General features: G+C 54.8%; 1 protein-coding gene across 2 annotated transcripts in view; it reads left to right on the forward strand.

Moving 5' to 3' along the window:
- Nucleotides 1-16660, forward strand: part of AFAP1 (actin filament associated protein 1) — a 97253-nt gene that overhangs the window by 34731 nt on the left and 45862 nt on the right. For both annotated transcript variants that reach the window (XM_006893622.1, XM_006893623.1), the window contains exons 6-8: nucleotides 9799-9894; nucleotides 11569-11650; nucleotides 13255-13404. In XM_006893622.1, coding sequence (XP_006893684.1) covers nucleotides 9799-9894; nucleotides 11569-11650; nucleotides 13255-13404 — 328 coding nt within the window. The remainder of the gene's footprint in view (nucleotides 1-9798; nucleotides 9895-11568; nucleotides 11651-13254; nucleotides 13405-16660) is intronic.

Raw genomic sequence — 16660 nt, forward strand, 5'->3', positions numbered from 1 at the left:
TGATGGATCCCCTCATCTCAGGGCCCCCTCACTTATGGATTCCCCCATCCCTGGGCCCCCTCACTGATGGATCCTCTCATTCCCAGCTCCCCTCATCCCCAGGTCCCCTCACCCCCGGGTCCCCTCTTTTCCAGGTCACCTCATCCTCGGGCTCCCTAGTTGCCAAATCCCTTGTCCGCAGACCCCCTGCTCTGTGGGCCAGCTCCTCGTCCGTCTGCCTAGTCCTTGGACTGTTAATGACGACTGTTTAGTTAGAGGAGTATTCTTCTGATTCGTCTGGTGGAAGCCCACAGGGTGAATCAGTTTTGCGTTTAATACTTTGTGCACATCTTGCTCTGTAGTTTTGTCTGCACCCCCTGTCCATCTCAGCTCTCTCCTCCCTCCCTCCCCGGGTGCCCTGTCTCTACTCGGGTCTCTGCCCTGTCCTGCTGGCTGGGTTTTCTGTGGGCCCAGGGCTACCCTTTCTCCCATGTGGTTGATGATTCTGAAAAGCACCTTCCTCTGAGTATGACATCTGGTTTTCTGGGCCTGCCTGCTGTCTGGCCCCCCAGTGGCCCTGGGGCTTTGAAGGGTGACTGAAGTCCGCGGCCTCCATTAGACGGGCAGGTCTGCCCTTTGGGGTACGTTGGGATCCCCGTACATTGTTTTTAAGTTGTGTTTCTGAAGCATGAGTGTGCACTGACTGAGCTGAACACCATTGTCATGATAGTGGAATATTCTCTGAGGCCAGCACGGCAGGAGTCCACGGTTTTACGTCCCTGCTAGGGGGTGACCTGCTTGTCCCTTCTTGGGCAGGTAGCCTCCTCTGGATGGTAGGCCCTTGGGTCCTGAGTCCATCACAGCCCCAGAGGGTCCTCATGGGGTTCGGTGAGAGACAGTGTATGACGCCAACAGGGTGGGCTCCGTGTGGCTGCTGTCCTCCATGGCACCCACCCGCTCTGAGGCCAGGCTGGAGGCCGGGGCATGGGCCGCTGTCCGTTGTTAGGGGCTACCCAGTGGATGTGCATGGTGTGCTGGGCTGTTGTCTTGAGGAACTAGCATTGGCAACGGCCAGGTCTATCTCCTGTGGGTTCCGGCCGAGTGGTCAGCAGCTGAGGACATGAAGAATGTGGTGGTAGATGTGGCAGAAGACAGCACACACACGGCTCAGATCAGAGGAGTGCTCAGTGTAGACGTCCTGGTGCCGTCTCACCATCAGCTCAGAGGCGTCCTCCCCACCCTGGGGGCTGAGCCGGCACTGTGGGCCTCATTGGCTGACCTGTGACGGGGGCGGTGGACGAGGGGTTCCAGGCGCCCCTCACCAAGCACTGCAGCCTGGGGTCTGTGACATGCACGGTCCTGCCGCCTGGGGTCCATGACACACACGGGCCGTGACACCGGGGTCTGTGATACGTGTGATGCCAGGGTTCCTGACACATGCAGGCTGTGATGCCTGGGTCCATGATGCACGTAACACTTGTTACACCCGCGTTCCTGACTCATGTGGGCCGTAACACCAAGCCCGTGATGCACGTGACACCGTGACGCCCGGGTCCATGACACATGTGGGCCGTGACACCGGGTCCATGATGGATGTGATGCACGTGACACCCTGAGCAGCTTCATGCCCGCCGGGTCAGTTCTCTGTCTGCTCCTTCTTCCAGGGCGAGGACACAGCCATCAGCTCACAGTGTTGGCCAACAATGTTCAGGCTCTCATTTTCTTCCAGAATGTTCTCCCTGACAAAGATGTTGGGATTTACAAAGAGGCTGTCCAGCAGCTTGTTGTTGCAGTCCGTCGCGTGGCCAGGGACTGTGGTCTTTGAGGGAGGTAACATACTGACCTTGATCTTGGCCGTGATCCTCGCCCTGCTCCCAGGCCCTCGAGCCACCCAGCTGACCACTTTGTCCCAAGCCTGTAGGGTGATGATGGTGTGGGTGGTCTCAGGACCTGGGGGACGTTCTGCCCAGGACCCGTGCCCACTACTCATCCACCACCACCTTGCTCCTTCTCCGGCCGTTAGTTGTCTCGTTGGCCTTTGTCCCCTGCTGCTTCTTGGTCACCTTCAGCCTCTCCTGAGGTCAGCATCCCTGCGTCCCAACAAACAGGGATCAGTGGTCAAGCCTGTGTCCTGACACCACCCCTCTCTGAGACCTCCCCACATCTTTATCCCCCATCTCTCTGAGACACTTGGGGCTGACTCCAGAAGACAGCCTGGATTCCTCTGTGAGGACCATTGCAGCACTAGTCATCCTCATCTGGAAAGCCCCAGAGCCCTCCTCTGCCCCCACCTGTCCCCCCAGGTCACCTGTCCCTCCTCTGGGTCCTGGTCCTTGATGAGACCCAAGGAAGGTCCCTCTGAAGTTAACTGTTCTCCCTTCCACCCCAGCCCTCATGATAGGTCTGTTCTGTGCACTGAAGGCCACCCACTAGGTGACACTGGTCCTGCACAAAGACACCTGGGCAGTCCCTGCATCTTTGTGTGTCCTAGGACCTGGCACTGAGACAGCCGTGCGGCTGACAAAGTGACAACCTCAAAACAGCCTTGTCAAGATGTCAGATGCTGATGGTGGGAAATCATCTTTCCTTTTAAATCACCAGATGTGAGTCTCTCATAGATGAGAGCCACTCAGCTAATTATAGGCTCATGACTTCATTTGTGAATGGAAAATTAGTGGGGAGAGTTTCCCCCAGCATTCCTGCTTGTCCCCGAGGGGCTGGGAGACGACGTGGTGGACTCTGATTTCTAGCATTTTGGTTAATTTAATCACGATGTTGCCTGTGCTGCTGTTTTTGGTGCCCGTGAAAGCACTGGACCTGCAAGAGCTTGACTAGAAACAAGTCAACTGGCCGGCTGCTGGCTGGCTGCCCGCTGGCTGGCTGGCCGGGTGCTGGCTGGCTGGCTGGCCGCTGGTTGGCCAGGTGCTGGCTGGTTGGGTGCTGGCTGGCTGGTTGGGTGCTGGCTGGCCGCTGGCCGTCACTGTGTGGAGGACTTTAGCTTCTGAAAGCAGGTGGAGCCTGAGAGGGCCTAGACTTGTTCCCTCCAGACTGTGTGTTAAGCCACAAGCCTGTCAGAAAGCGGGGGGTGGGGGAGGGCGCAGCAGACCTGGGCCCCGAGCCCCAACAATGCGCGTTGGTCATCGATCAGGACTCACGGACTCTGTTCTCTTCAACATTGGAACGTTACTGATCACGTGAGCTGCCCCTCCTCCTGACCTTGTCCTCCTCCTCCTCAGCTTCCTCTCCACCTTCACTTCAGCCTGCATTGCCGTCCAGGTACGAGTCCAGCCACTGCCGCGTTCCTCACTCATGGTCACAGCAGCTCAGCTCATGGTGACCGGGCCGCGACAGAAGGCGCCCTGCCCGCTGCTGCCCCAGCCCACGCTCTCCACTGCACAAGTGTCTGTGACTGCAGCCTCTGGGTCCCCTGCCTAACTGAGGGTCCACTTTCTTGCTGACCCTCTGCTCTCACACGTGTGGTGCCCTTCCCCAGGGCAGCCCCTCTGGGTAGCAAACCCGAAGTCCGTGAGGTGAAGGCCGCCAGCCTCACGTCCGCGGGGTGTTCTGGCCACACGTCTTCTCCAGCCACCTGTGGCTCTGTGTTAATACACTGTGTCATAGCTGTTGTCAGCTACTGTCCTGTCCGCATGACTGCAGTGACCCTGTGAACCCGATGGGAACCTTGCCTCGTGCTGCGCCGTCCTCGTCATCCCTGAGACACCTGAACCCCAAGAGTCCTCCTTCAGAACCCCCCCCAGGTCCCTTACTTCTGCATCCCAGGGCTTTCCTAATAAGCAGCTGTCGGCCGCACTGCCCTGGCCAGGTGCTCCACCCTCTGAAGGCCGCAGAGCACACTTTCCTGTAACCGCTCACCATCTCTTATTGATTGATTGGTGGGTTGAGACACATCTTGTTTGCCAACACTGCTGACATTACAGTCCCTGGATGCCGCAGCTCTCTCCCCACTTCCTCCCTGTGAGTCTCGCTTCCATCCATCCTCTTGTCCTCCCCTTCCCTGCCTTCTGTGCGTGACCCTTGACAGGTATTGATGTTTGGATTGCCGTGAATGCCCCTCCCTGGTCTGACTGGCCACTGCTGGCCTGTCTGTGGTTTTGCTGGGCCATGGGGTGAGCTTAGTTCCAGGTTGGCAGTGGGGCATGGTCTCTGGTTGTGCCAGTCTCTTAAGACATGGGCATTTTGAGGTTTTGAGGCCCAGTCCTCACCCTCTAAGTGAGACGTGGCCCCTGGAGTGCAGCAGAAGAAGAGGGAGGGGCTGAGCCGGCCGTGACTGTGCACACTTAGGGGTGTGGGGTACACTCTGCTGAGGTGTGGCGTGAGCACAGACATGAGCCCTCGGCTCTGCAGCCCTTGCCTCCCCTCATCAGAGACCGCTCTTCCCAGAAGCGCTGCACTCTGGTTTCCCCAAGAATGTGCCGAGCTTGTGTTTCTTGAGCTGAAGGCAAACAAAATACCACAAAACATACAACAGTTTGTAGATGGATACTTTCTGACTGCACTCAGGCTGTATTTCCTCTGGGGTGTACTGAGTGGGCCTCTGGGAGCAGAGTTCTAAGGGGGACGGGTCCCAGAGCAGCCTCCCGCCCTCCCTGGCGCAGCCTCCTTTGCTGCTCAAGCATCCTCTGCAGGTGTGTTTAGCGGTGAGCTCTCTGGGAACTATCCTGGTCTCTCCGGTGGACGATTACTCAGGTACACACATGCCTTCCGTGCTGTCATCCACTCCACACTGGTTCTGCGGTACCGTCTGCTGTGACCTGGAGCTCACGGTCCAGCATGTGCCTGTGAGGAGCCCCTAGCCTGGTTCCAGCTCTGTCGGGCTCACCTGTGGCCACCAAGCCCCCCCAGCCCCCAAAATTGGCTCCTCGCTGGGCTGAAAAGTGAGTAATTTCAGGGCCACCTTGTCTTGTCCATCCACATGCACCCCGGAGGCTCCCAATGGGCTGCGCTTATAAAGAACCGAATGCATGGTGAGATGCCTCCTGAGACCCATGTGCACAGTCTGTCAGTCACAGACCTCCATGTGCTGGACAGTACCTGCTGTGGTCCAAGGAGAGGAACAGGGTCCACTGACCATGAGTCCAGGTGGCCAGTGTGGAGCACTGACCTGGATGTGGCTCCTAACAGTGCTTTCTGGCTGTCATCTTCTGGCTGTTGTCAACAGATGCCATCAAGTCAGTTCCAACTCACAACCCCATGCACAGCAGAACCAACTGTGCCCAGCCCCACAGAAGCAGCTCCTTCCCACGGGACTAGCTCCTCGGCACAGAACTGCCCCACCCCACAGAACTGCCCCGCCCCACAGAACTGGCCCCGCCTCACAGAACTGGCCCCGCCCCACAGAACTGGCTCTGCCTCACAGAATGACCCCGCCCCACAGAACTGGCCCCGCCCCACAGAACCAGCTCCTTCCCACGGGACTAGCTCCGCCCCACAGAACTGGCCCCACAGGCCCCACAGCCTCGTGGTCTTGCCACATCTGTGCTTATTGTCATGGGAACCCTGTGGGGCCCCCTTCCGAATGGCCTTCCTCTGTTTTGGTAACTCTCGACCCTACTGCCATGACTGCATATTGCTAGTTACTGTATCACGTGTGTCTATGCTCCTTTATCATTTGCTGTTATTAGTGAAGCACTTGTCTGTCAGTCTGCTGTACTGAGGTAACTTGTGGGTGCTGTGATGCTGGAAGCTTTACCACCCGTGTGCCAAATACCAGAAGGGTCACCCATGGTGGATAGGTTTCCACAGAGCTCCCAGGTTAACACAACTAGGAAGGATTGGCCGTCCATTTCTGAGATAGCAGACCTCTGAAGACCTGTGAACAACAGAGGAACCCAGGTACAGCCCAGATCACAAGTTAATAAAAAAGAGAAACAGCCTCAAACATTCTTTAATATGAGGGGCTGAGACATCATGCTTGGAAAAGTGGAGGGTCAGCTAACGAGAGGAAGGCCCTCGATAAGATAGACTGACACAGTGGCTGCAGCAGTGGACCCAAGTGTGTCAGAGGACACAGGACACGGCTCAGATGTGTCAGAGACGGTGAGGATGGCACAGGACAGGATACAGCTCAGATGTGTCAGAGACGGTGAGGACGGCACAAGACAGGACAGGGCTCAGGTGTGTCAGAGACGAAGAGGACGGCACAGGACAGGTCAGAGTTCAGGTGTGTCAGAGACAGTGAGGACAGCACAGGACAGAGTTCAGGTGTGTCAGAGATGGCTAGGATGGCACAGGACAGGTCATGGCTCAGATCTGTTGTTTATAACGTTACTGTGAATCATACTCAACTTGATGACACCTAACAACAACTACTTTACCAAGCATGTGTCCTCTCCAGGACTAGCCTCTCCTGATAACCTGCACAGAGCATGTGAGCTTGAGTCTTGGTGTCACCTCCAGCTAACCTGCTCAGTACGTGCTTCTGCAGTACAGACCTGTTCTCTCCTCAGGCAGTTCTCAGTGTGTTCAGTATTCATCACCAACATCACAAATGAAAGGCAGCAATGCCTCTGCCATCCACCATTGTCCATTGTCCAACTGCCACAGTTCTAAGAAGTGACTGGAAATATCATGACTTGTGGCAGGCACACCGTAGTCCTCAAAGTGATATCCTTGCTCTTTACATGTTGAAGAAGTCCTTGGTGGCAGATTTGCCAGTGCAAAATACATTGTTTTATTTGTTAACTGCTTCTTTCATGGGCATTGCTTGTGGATCCAAGTAAAAAGCAGTATTGGCAACTTACTCTTTTATCCATCTATCAGGATATTTGTTTTCCTGATGTTGGGGTGCCATCTGTACCGAAGGCTGTAGTCTGAGCGTCTTCACTTTCTGTAAGCGAGGCTGTGCTATCCGCAGGACTCAGGTTGTTGAGTCTCTCTGCCCTCTGCCATGTTCCTCACACAGCAGTTGTGTGTGTCCCCCAGTGGGTTTTGCAGGCTGTGAATCACACGGGAGGAGTCTGCTCCTCTCTCTCCCATGGGATAGCTGGTAGACCGGAACCACATGCTTCTGGGTCTGTGTCGCTCCTTACCGCTAGGTCACCAAGCTCAGTTGATGTTATTTTTCAGAGCAGGTGTAAATTTACAGGAAAATTGTGTAGAAGCACAGACAGCGCTTCTCTGTGTACTCTTCTCTGTACTTCTGGACAACCAGTGTGCCGGCTTTCCTGTTACTGTTACTGTCGTTTCCATGGCGGTGATACAGTGTTACCACTGACAAGCCAGTGCTGATACATTGTCATTAACTTGGGCTAAGCTTCCCAGGAGCATCACTCTGCCCCCTTGCAGGTTTACCATCGCGAATCAGGGGATGAGCCTGCGCTTGGCTTAGTCCATGGTCAGCCTGTCTTCAATGTGACTGCATCCCACCACCATGTGTCCTACTGTCCATGTCCCACTGCTGTGTGGCTCCACCTTTAGTGAAGGGGAGCAGTGACCCCCGTCCATCCTCATGGGCAGCAGTGACCCCTGTCCATCCTCAGGTGCAGCAGTGACCCCCATCCATCCTCGTGGGCAGCAGTGACCCCTGTCCATCCTCGTGCGCACTTGGTCTTTTCAGGTTGAGACTGTAGCTGTTTTGACGGGTGTCCAGCGGCGTCTGACAGTCGCTTACTCCATTTTTAGACCTTTACTCTTTAGAACCTGTCCTCACGTGGGGGCCCCAGGTACTTCCTGCAGTAACACTCTCAGCTGCTAAGAGACAGGTGGTCACACCCTCACAGGGTGCCTGGGTGCCTACAGACCCCCCCACTAAGAGACCAGGGTTGTGGGATGCAGTGGGGGGCCTTCCCCTTTGACCCACCTGAGGCACCAATAGATGGCAACATTTTTCTGTTTGCTGGGTTTTTTTAAATTTTGGGGGTTTTTTCACCCATAAAAGTTTTATTCCATTTACATCAATTTAATACATGTTCTCAACAATTATGCGTGGGTTGTTCATGAACATTTCATAAGACATTAAACAAAGCTAGCTATCATCCATATCAAATATGGATTGAGGCTCAATGTTAAAAAGACAAAGATTCTCACCACTGGACCAATTGGCAGCATCAGGATGGATGGTGAAGAGATTGAGATTGTACACAGCTTTAGTTTTCTTGGCTCCACAGTCAACAGTCTTGGCACCAGCAGCCAGGAAATTAAAAGGCACATTGCCATGGGAAAGTCTGCTGTTAGGGACCTCTCCAAAGTACTGAAGAGCAATGGTGTCTCTCTGGAGACTAAGGTGCATCTGATACAGGCCATGGTCTTCGCAATCACTTGTTTTGCATCAGAGAGTTGGACAATGACCAAGGAGGATAGAAGGAGAATTGATGCCTTTGAGCTGTGGTGCTGGAGAAGAGTATTGAGAATACCATGGACTGCTAGGAAAACAAACAGATTTGTCCTGGAAAGGGTTAAACTGGGTGGCTCCTTGGAGGCAAGGATTCTGAGGCTCCGTCTTACATACTTTGGACATGTTGTGAGGAGGGACCAGTCCTTAGAGACGGACATCATGCTTGGGAGGGTGGAGGGACGGCACAGGAGGGGAAGACCCTCTATGAGGTGGTTTGATTCAGTGACTGGGATAGTTAGGATGGGAGTGCCGGAGACAGTGCGATTGGCACAGGACAGAGCGGAGTTTAGGGCTGTTGTACATAGGGTCGCTATGAGTCGCAGGCAACTCGACAGCACATAACAACAACAGCAAGCTATCATCTCATGTTATTTCCCTTTTAACTATTTTTAGAGCACAAGTGTATTGTGCAAACATTAAAGATTAATAAATAATAAAAGCAAAATACCTTAAAAAGTTAAATTCATGGTTTTTTTCTGTTTTACTGCTGTGCTTGTTATACACTATGTAATGGATATCAAGCCATCTATTTGGGGGCAGTGGAGCTTTTTTATTGGGATTTTTTTTTAATACTGGTTTACTTATAAAGTTCATAAAGTTCGTATGCATTGTTTTCCACATCAGATTTTTCTCTTTTCCTTTACCCACTCCTCCCTCCAGCCATCAAATTGTGTGACCCTATGATTAAGTCCCCCACCCTTGGATCCTCATACCCATTCTACAATAATGGTCTTACACAGCATTTGTCTTTATGAGACTGAGTTAGTTCACTTAGCATAATTTGTATTTTTATTGCTGCATCTGTGTTTCTAGGGTGGGCTGTCAAGCACATTGTGCTTCTTGATCTCATCAAAGACAGAGCTCTGATAAAAGCAGACACTTCTGACCTCTAGTACAACGTAACCCTGCTTCTCCCACTAAAGTGTCGTTGTTTCTCCCCGCACGTCTGTGGGGTCCAATCTCCTGCCTGGCCTGACCCCACATGTCTGTGGGGCCCAATCTCCTGCTTGGTGTGACCCTGCACATGTGTGGGGCCCAGCCTCCTGCCTGCTCTGATGCTCTGCCTGACCAGGCCCTGCTTCCTCTCCACACCCTTCCTATGTCTGATTGGTTGTTTAAAAGGATAAGACCAGGATTGGAGGGTCAGTCCTCTCCATGGCTTTGCAGGAGGAAGACCCACTGATCTGCTTTTCCAGAGATTACAGCCTAGAAAAGCCTAGTGGACAGTTTTCTGCCCGTCAGCTGGACGTGTCAGTGACGCTGGCAGGGGTACCCTGCCCAGATGTGTTGTCCCCAGATCTTTGTCCTGTGTCAGATAATGGGGAATGGGGGTGCACAGAGGTGCAGACTCTCTCCCTGGACAGTCCTCTCCTGGGTCCAGCGGCCTTTGCCTGGCTTGCTGTGGGGTTAGTTCTCGCTCCGGCATCTCCACCCTCAGTGTGCTCACCTCGTCTGTCTTGTTCTAGGTGATAAAGGAAGTCTACAGTGGGTGCAGCATGCCCGTGGAGGCCGAGTGCTCTGCTCCCTGCAGCTCCCCCGTGCACAAGGCCGAGCTGGAGAAGGTGAGACTCGGCCAGGGGGGCGGGAGGCAAACTCAGTGAGGGGTGCGGTGTGTGTGTAAGAGTGTGTACTGTATTTGTGCGAGAGAGGATGTGTGAAGATGTGTGTGTGAGAGAGAATGTATGTGTTTGTGTAAGTGTGTGACTCTGTATGAAAGAGGATGTGAGAGTGTGTGTGTGTGTATGTGTGTGTATGAGAGAGTGAGAGAGAATGTGTAAGAGTGTATGACTGTATGTATGTGAAAGTGTGAGAGAGAGGATGTGTGTGAGTGAGCCAGAGTGTGTAAGAGTGTGTGGGTGTCTGTGAAAAGTGAAGACTGAGACTGATTTCCTTCAGAGGATCAGCTGCGGTAGGTTAGGGTCAATGTCATGGACTTGGGTCCACAATCCCCCACACCCAGTAGGACACTGGACCCTCCTGTGTGCTTGTGGGCCAGGATGGGGAGGTTCAAGTGGCAGAGATGTCGAGTGTAAGGAGAGAGAAAGGGGGCTGCCGGAGTCCGTGCTGATGCTGGACCACGTTAGAGCACATCGCGTAATCACTGTTACATTATGAAGGGTTAATATGTTACCTCGTATCACACTGCACCACACTGTTTCCTCAGCTACGCTGCTTCCCACTATACCACCTACCTCACACCCTGCTATGTTACCTTACATCAAGCTAAGCTGTTACTCTATGTCACTCTGTGTTACATTACGTCATGCTGTGCTACACTATGTTACATATGTCACACTTTATTGGTTACATAACGTTATGTGACACTATGTTATTATATAGCTCTGTGGTGGAGTCTGTAGGAAGCTGCGTTGCTTCTGTAGGAAGCTTCTCTGGAAGTTCAAATCCACCAGTCGATCCTTGGGAACGTTGGACACTTGGTGGGTGGTGAGCTGAGTCTGAGCCGACTCCATGGCACTGAGGGAGCGGTCCCTGACATGACATTGTGATGCGCTGTGTCCCTTGACCATATGGAATGTCGTTGGCTTTGTTGTGTCACACTGTGGAATATAATCCCATGCACCACGTCATCACACGGGTGGTGACAGCTTCCTGTCACTGCCCGTCACAGCATCACCTTACGGAAGAACATTATGTCCCATTACATCAACGTGCATCAGGTGATGCGCTTACATCACATTCCCACGACTGACCATAATACCTCACTACAGAGGGTCGTTAACTCTCGGTGCCATTCTTCTGCATCTGTCATGCGTGCGATATTTCAAACTCTTCACAACACTGTTGCACACTTTGCAGTGCGGTCACTCACTTCCTGCTGCCCCTCCACTCCACCGCGTAGTCACCCCCCTCGGGTTTCTGAGGCCGTGAGCTGCAGTGGGAGGGAGTGCCCGTCCTGCTTCTGCAGAGCAGCTGGTGGATTTTAACCACCAGATCTGTGGCCTTTCCCCACCAGAGCCCCCTGCACAGAGCACCGTGGGTGCTGGGGATGTGCTCATCTGGATGGGGCGGAGCACCTCTGAGCTCCATCAGTGCCTGCGTCAAGCTCGCCCTCCTGTCTGGGGTTCTGAACACTGAGGTCATAGCTGAGCCCTGACTGAGGTCCTTGTGAACCTGACCCTCTGTCCCTCAAGTTGGCGAAGGTGATTCCTTGATCTGTGAGACACTAAAGCCACATGGCTCGATGAGACCAGTGTCCTTCGCTCATCTCTCAACAGAAGCTGTCCTCAGAGCGGCCGAGCTCCGACGGGGAGGGTGCCACAGAGAACGGCACAGCCATGTCCAATGGGAAGGAGCCAGGTGAGTGCCGCTCAGACTGACACATGCCAGCTGGCGTGACACATGGCTGTGTGGCCAGCTCCATGGGCGTGGACATGCCACCATGTGGGTGGTTCTGTGGATGTGGACACGCCACCGTGTGGCCAACTCTGTGGGCACAGACATGCCACTGTGTGGTCAGCTCTGTGGGTGTGACATGCCACCATGTAGCCAACTGTCAGTGCTGACATACCACTATGTGGACAGCTCTGTGTGCATGGACATGACATTGTGTGGCCAGCTCTGTGGGCGTGGCCAGCTTTGGGCGTGAGCACATCACTGTGTGGCCTGCTCTGTGGATGTGGACATGCCACTGTATTGACAGCTCTGTGGGCTCAGACTTGCCACCATGTAGCCAGCTCTGTGGGCGTGGCCAGCTCTGGGCATGAGCACATCGCTGTGTGGCCTGCTCTGTGGATGTGGACATGCCACTGTGTGGACAGCTCTGTGGGCTCAGACTTGCCACCATGTAGCTAGCTCTGTGGGCGTGGACATGTTGCTGTGCGGCCAGCTCTGTGGGTGTGAACACACCACTGTGTGGCCAACCTGGTGGGTGCAGACTCACCTCCATGTGGCCAACTCTGTGGGCACGGGCATGCCACCCTGTGGCCAACTCCATGAGTGTGGACATGCTGCCATGTGAACAGCTCTGGGCATCGCCAGCCCCCAACCCCCACTGGGTGAGTGTAGATGTGCTCATGGCAACCAGGCTGTGACTTTGAGCTCTCTCTCCTCGGGTCCGGCTGTGATCCTTTGGTGCTCTGATGGCACGGTGATTAAGCACCCACTGCTAATGGAAATGGCTGATGGTTGGAATCCGCCGGTGGGCCTTCACGAGGGAGGTGGGATAGTCCACTCCCTGAAGGTGGCTGCCTGGTGGGACAGTCCTCCTCTGTTCTGTCACTGTGGGTCAGAATCGGTTCACCCACAGTGCATTTGTAAGAACAAGAGTTCTAGGGGCCAAGGCCAAGGCCTGAGGTCAGGGTGCCACTGTACAAACTCCTCTAGGGCTCTGAGGGCTCTCGTCTCTGTCTCTCACCTAGCTCCTGGGGGATCTGCGGGCTCGTGCATGTGTGTGTGTGTGTGTGTGTGTGTGTGTGTGTGTGTGTGTGTCCTCAATCTGCCCCAGGGTGGACGCCCTGCATGCACCCCCTTCTCCCTAGGACCATCTTCTATGGCCCGGTGGAACCTTCCCATGTGCACCCTGATCTTCACTATGACTCTAACTCCTGTGTCTGTGTAGGGGAGTCCCAAGCTTACTCCCCACTATAGTCTACTCCCCAGGGAATCATTCCTGCATACACCCCATTCCCTGCTGTGACCCCATCTGCTGCCATGTCTGCCTGTAGCTGGCCCTCAGCGCTGGCCCTCAGAGCTGGCCCTCGAGCTGTCCCTCAGTGCTGACCCTCAGAGCTGGCCCTCAACAGCTGGCCCTCAGAGCTGGCCCTCAGTGCTGGCCCTCAGCACTGACCCTCAGCACTGGCCCTCAGCAGGGCCTCCACAAGTCCACGCAGGCAAGCGGCACATGCTGTGACATCCCCCTCCCCCAGAAGGAAGGTGCTGACCCCACCGTGTTGTTCTCACAGTGAAGAGGAAGAAGAGCTCGAAAGCAGAGGGCAAGGGCACAGTGTCCAAGGTGACCGGGGCCAAGCTCACCAAGATCATTGGGCTGGGGAAGAAGAAGCCATCCACAGACGAGCAGACCTCATCGGCCGAGGAGGATGTGCCCACCTGTGGTGAGTACCTCCCTGGGGGCACTCTGGATCAAGGCCATGCTGACCAGTGGGGAGTCCCTCCTACACCAGGGTCATTGTGGGTCAAGATCATGCACTCCTATGGTAACTCGACCCTAGGGTCACTGGGTCACGGTCACACCCTCCTGTGGTAAATCCCTCCTACCATCCTAGGGTCACTGTGGGTCAAGGTCATGCCCTCCTGTGGTAAGTCCTTCCTAGCATACTAGGGTCACTATGGGTCAGCGTCATGCTGTCCTGTGGTGAGTTCCTTCTACACCAGGGCCACTCTGGGTCTAGGTCGTGCCCTCCTGTTGTAACTCTACCTGAGGGACACTGTGGGTCAAGGTCATGCCCCCTATGGTAAATCTACTGTAGGGTCACTGTAGGTCAAGGTCCTTTAGTGGACATAGTGGGAGGTCCTATAATGGACACAATAGAGGTCCTGCTGTGGACACAGTGGAAGGTCTAGCAGTGGACACAGTGGGGATGGTCCTGTCGTGGGCAGGGTGGGGAGGTCCTGCCGTGGACAGAGTGAGGAAGGTCCTATCGTGAATACAGTGAGTGGGAAGGCCCTGTACAGGACAAAGTGAGTAGGGAGGTTCTGTGTTGGACACAGTGGTGGAGAGCCCTACAGTGGACACTGTGAAGAAGCTCTGCCTTATAGGAAGGGACACTTCTCAGAGGCTCTAGATGAGGTGAATGACTTGTACCCTCACCACTGACCAAAGAGCTGGGAGTCCAGTCCACCCAGCTGTGTCTCAGAAGAAAGGCCTGGTGATCACCTTGACACTCCACCCTCAGGGCTCCACTGACCTCTACTAACTCACGAAGGAAACTGCCCCCATCAAGAGTGTCCACAACGTAACACTACCTTCCCTGAGACCAGCCATACCTTCCACTCCTGACAGACATCTAATTCCAGCCCCTTCTCCTGATCTGGTGCATCTGAAGCCCATTACAATAGCTACATGGACCTCACAGAACCACACTCACCATTATGGGGTCTATTAAGGAAATTGACAGGAACAACTCCAATTAGCAATGGGATACAATCCCTCAATCAGAACGGCTTTCGAAGCATGCCAGCCAGCCCTTCCGCCTTCACCCTGTGGCATCGGGCCAGCCACACAAGGCTCTCTTCATCCTGCCTGATCCTGCTGCATCCCCCTCAGTCCTCCCGTAAGCTTGGACAAAGAGCCCGTCTCTAGCTGCGTGCGGCCTCAGTCCCAGGTCAGCTCTGTCTCACCGCTGGTCTCTGATTCTCAGCTGCTGTGGTAATCCACGGTGGGCTCCAGTCTGGCCCAGGAACCTCTGGCTCCGTAGGACGCAGGCTCCATTCCCTGCTGCTCAAGTTAAACCTGGTGAAATGGCAAAGCTGGCCATTCCTCCTGGAGGTGGACTGACACATCCTCTGTGCACACTCCCTCCCAGTCACGAGCAAAGTCAAGGGCAGTGGCTTAGGAAAGCCGTTCTGAACGATGGCTACGCCATTGAACTTCACAATGCCCTATGCCACATCCAGGTGCCACTCAGCACTGACCCACACACAGATGGGGAAGAGGGACCCAGAACTGGCTTGTATGCACTTCTCCCCATCATGCACCCATGAAGGGCTAGAACTTTCTGTTAGGGGAAGAAGACACTTTGGGTGAGGGTCATGTGGGGGGGGTGAGGTCCAGGTTCTGGGGTGTCTGTGTCTCTCAGGGGCTACATGATGTAACTGAGGGATGGTGCCCGCTAGACCTGCTGGCAGGGTAATGACAAGTGGTGTCCTGCCCGTGGCCCCCACGTGCCCTTGGCACTTCCTGGGTCCCAGCCCAGCCCTGTCCTCCCTGCTGGTGCTGACCCCACCCAGACAGAGCTCTAAGAGCAGGTGAGAGATGGGGCACTGGGGGTGGCGGTGTGGGAGGTGGCTCCCCCACATAGCCTCCCAGCTTGTTCTGTTTGTGTTCCCCCCGACCCTCCCCAACCGTTGTGTATTGAATTGGATCCAACTGGCACAAAAGGAGCTTTCTCCTTCTCCAGCGGAGCATCTGGTGGGTTAAAACAGGATTGCAGTGCAGCTTCGTGCGACTAGGCCCTCAGAGCACCCTCCTGACCACGTTTTGATAGAAGCGACAGAGTCTTCTCCAGAACTGGAGCAGAAATAGCCCAACACAAGACTTAGTCCCCAGCACAGCAGACCCACCCTGACACGGGCCCCACGCCAAGCCCTTGGTCTTTGAGTCCACCAGGACCAGCATCGTGGGGGCGGGGGAGGGTGGCATGAAGTGGGGTGGCAGAAACCGCACCCTGGGGGCAGGACCTACAAGCACCATGTGTGCTCAGTGGCTGGTGCTAGGGAGCCGGTTGCCTGCTATTTCTTCTTCTAAGGCATGATTAGGTAGATCTGTCCAGCCGGGTCTGTAACACGGTGTGGTTGCATAGATCCATTCAGCCAGGTCTGTAACCTGGTGCTGTTGGGTAGATCCGTTCAGCCGGGTCTGTAACACAGTGCGGTTGGGTGGATCCGTTCAGCCGGGTCTGTAACCTGGTGCTGTTGGGTAGATCCGTTCAGCTGGGTCTGTAACACAGTGTGGTTGGGTGGATCCGTTCACCCGGGTCTGTAACACGGTGCAGTTGGGTAGATCCGGTCAGCCGGGTCTGTAACCTGGTGCGTTCAGCTGGGTCTGTAACACGGTGTGGTTGCATAGATCCATTCAGCCAGGTCTATAACCTGGTGCTGTTGGGTAGATCTATCCAGCCGGGTCTGTAACACGGTGCGGTTAGGTAGGTTAGGTAGATCCGTTCAGCTGGGTCTGTAACACGGTGTGGTTGGGTGAAACCGTTCACCCGGGTCTGTAACACGGTGCAGTTGAGTAGATCCGGTCAGCAGGGTCTGTAACACGGTGCGGTTAGGTAGATCCGTTCAGCTGGGTCTGTAACATGGTGCGGTTGGGTGGAACCGTTCACCCGGGTCTGTAACACAGTGCGGTTGGGTGGATCCGTTCACCCGGGTCTGTAACACGGTGCAGTTGGGTAGATCCGGTCAGCCGGGTCTGTAACCTGGTGCGGTTAGGTAAGGTAGATCCGTTCAGCTGGGTCTGTAACACGGTGTGGTTGCATAGATCCATTCAGCCAGGTCTGTAACCTGGTGCTGTTGGGTAGATCTATCCAACCGGGTCTGTAACACGGTGCGGTTAGGTAGATCCGTTCAGCTGGGTCTGTAACACGGTGCGGTTGGGTGGAACCGTTCACCCGGGTCTGTAACACGGTG

The sequence above is a fragment of the Elephantulus edwardii genome, unplaced genomic scaffold (assembly GCF_000299155.1).
Source record: "Elephantulus edwardii isolate Elephantulus edwardi_28Jun2011 unplaced genomic scaffold, EleEdw1.0 scaffold00129, whole genome shotgun sequence".
Lineage (NCBI taxonomy): Eukaryota > Metazoa > Chordata > Mammalia > Macroscelidea > Macroscelididae > Elephantulus > Elephantulus edwardii.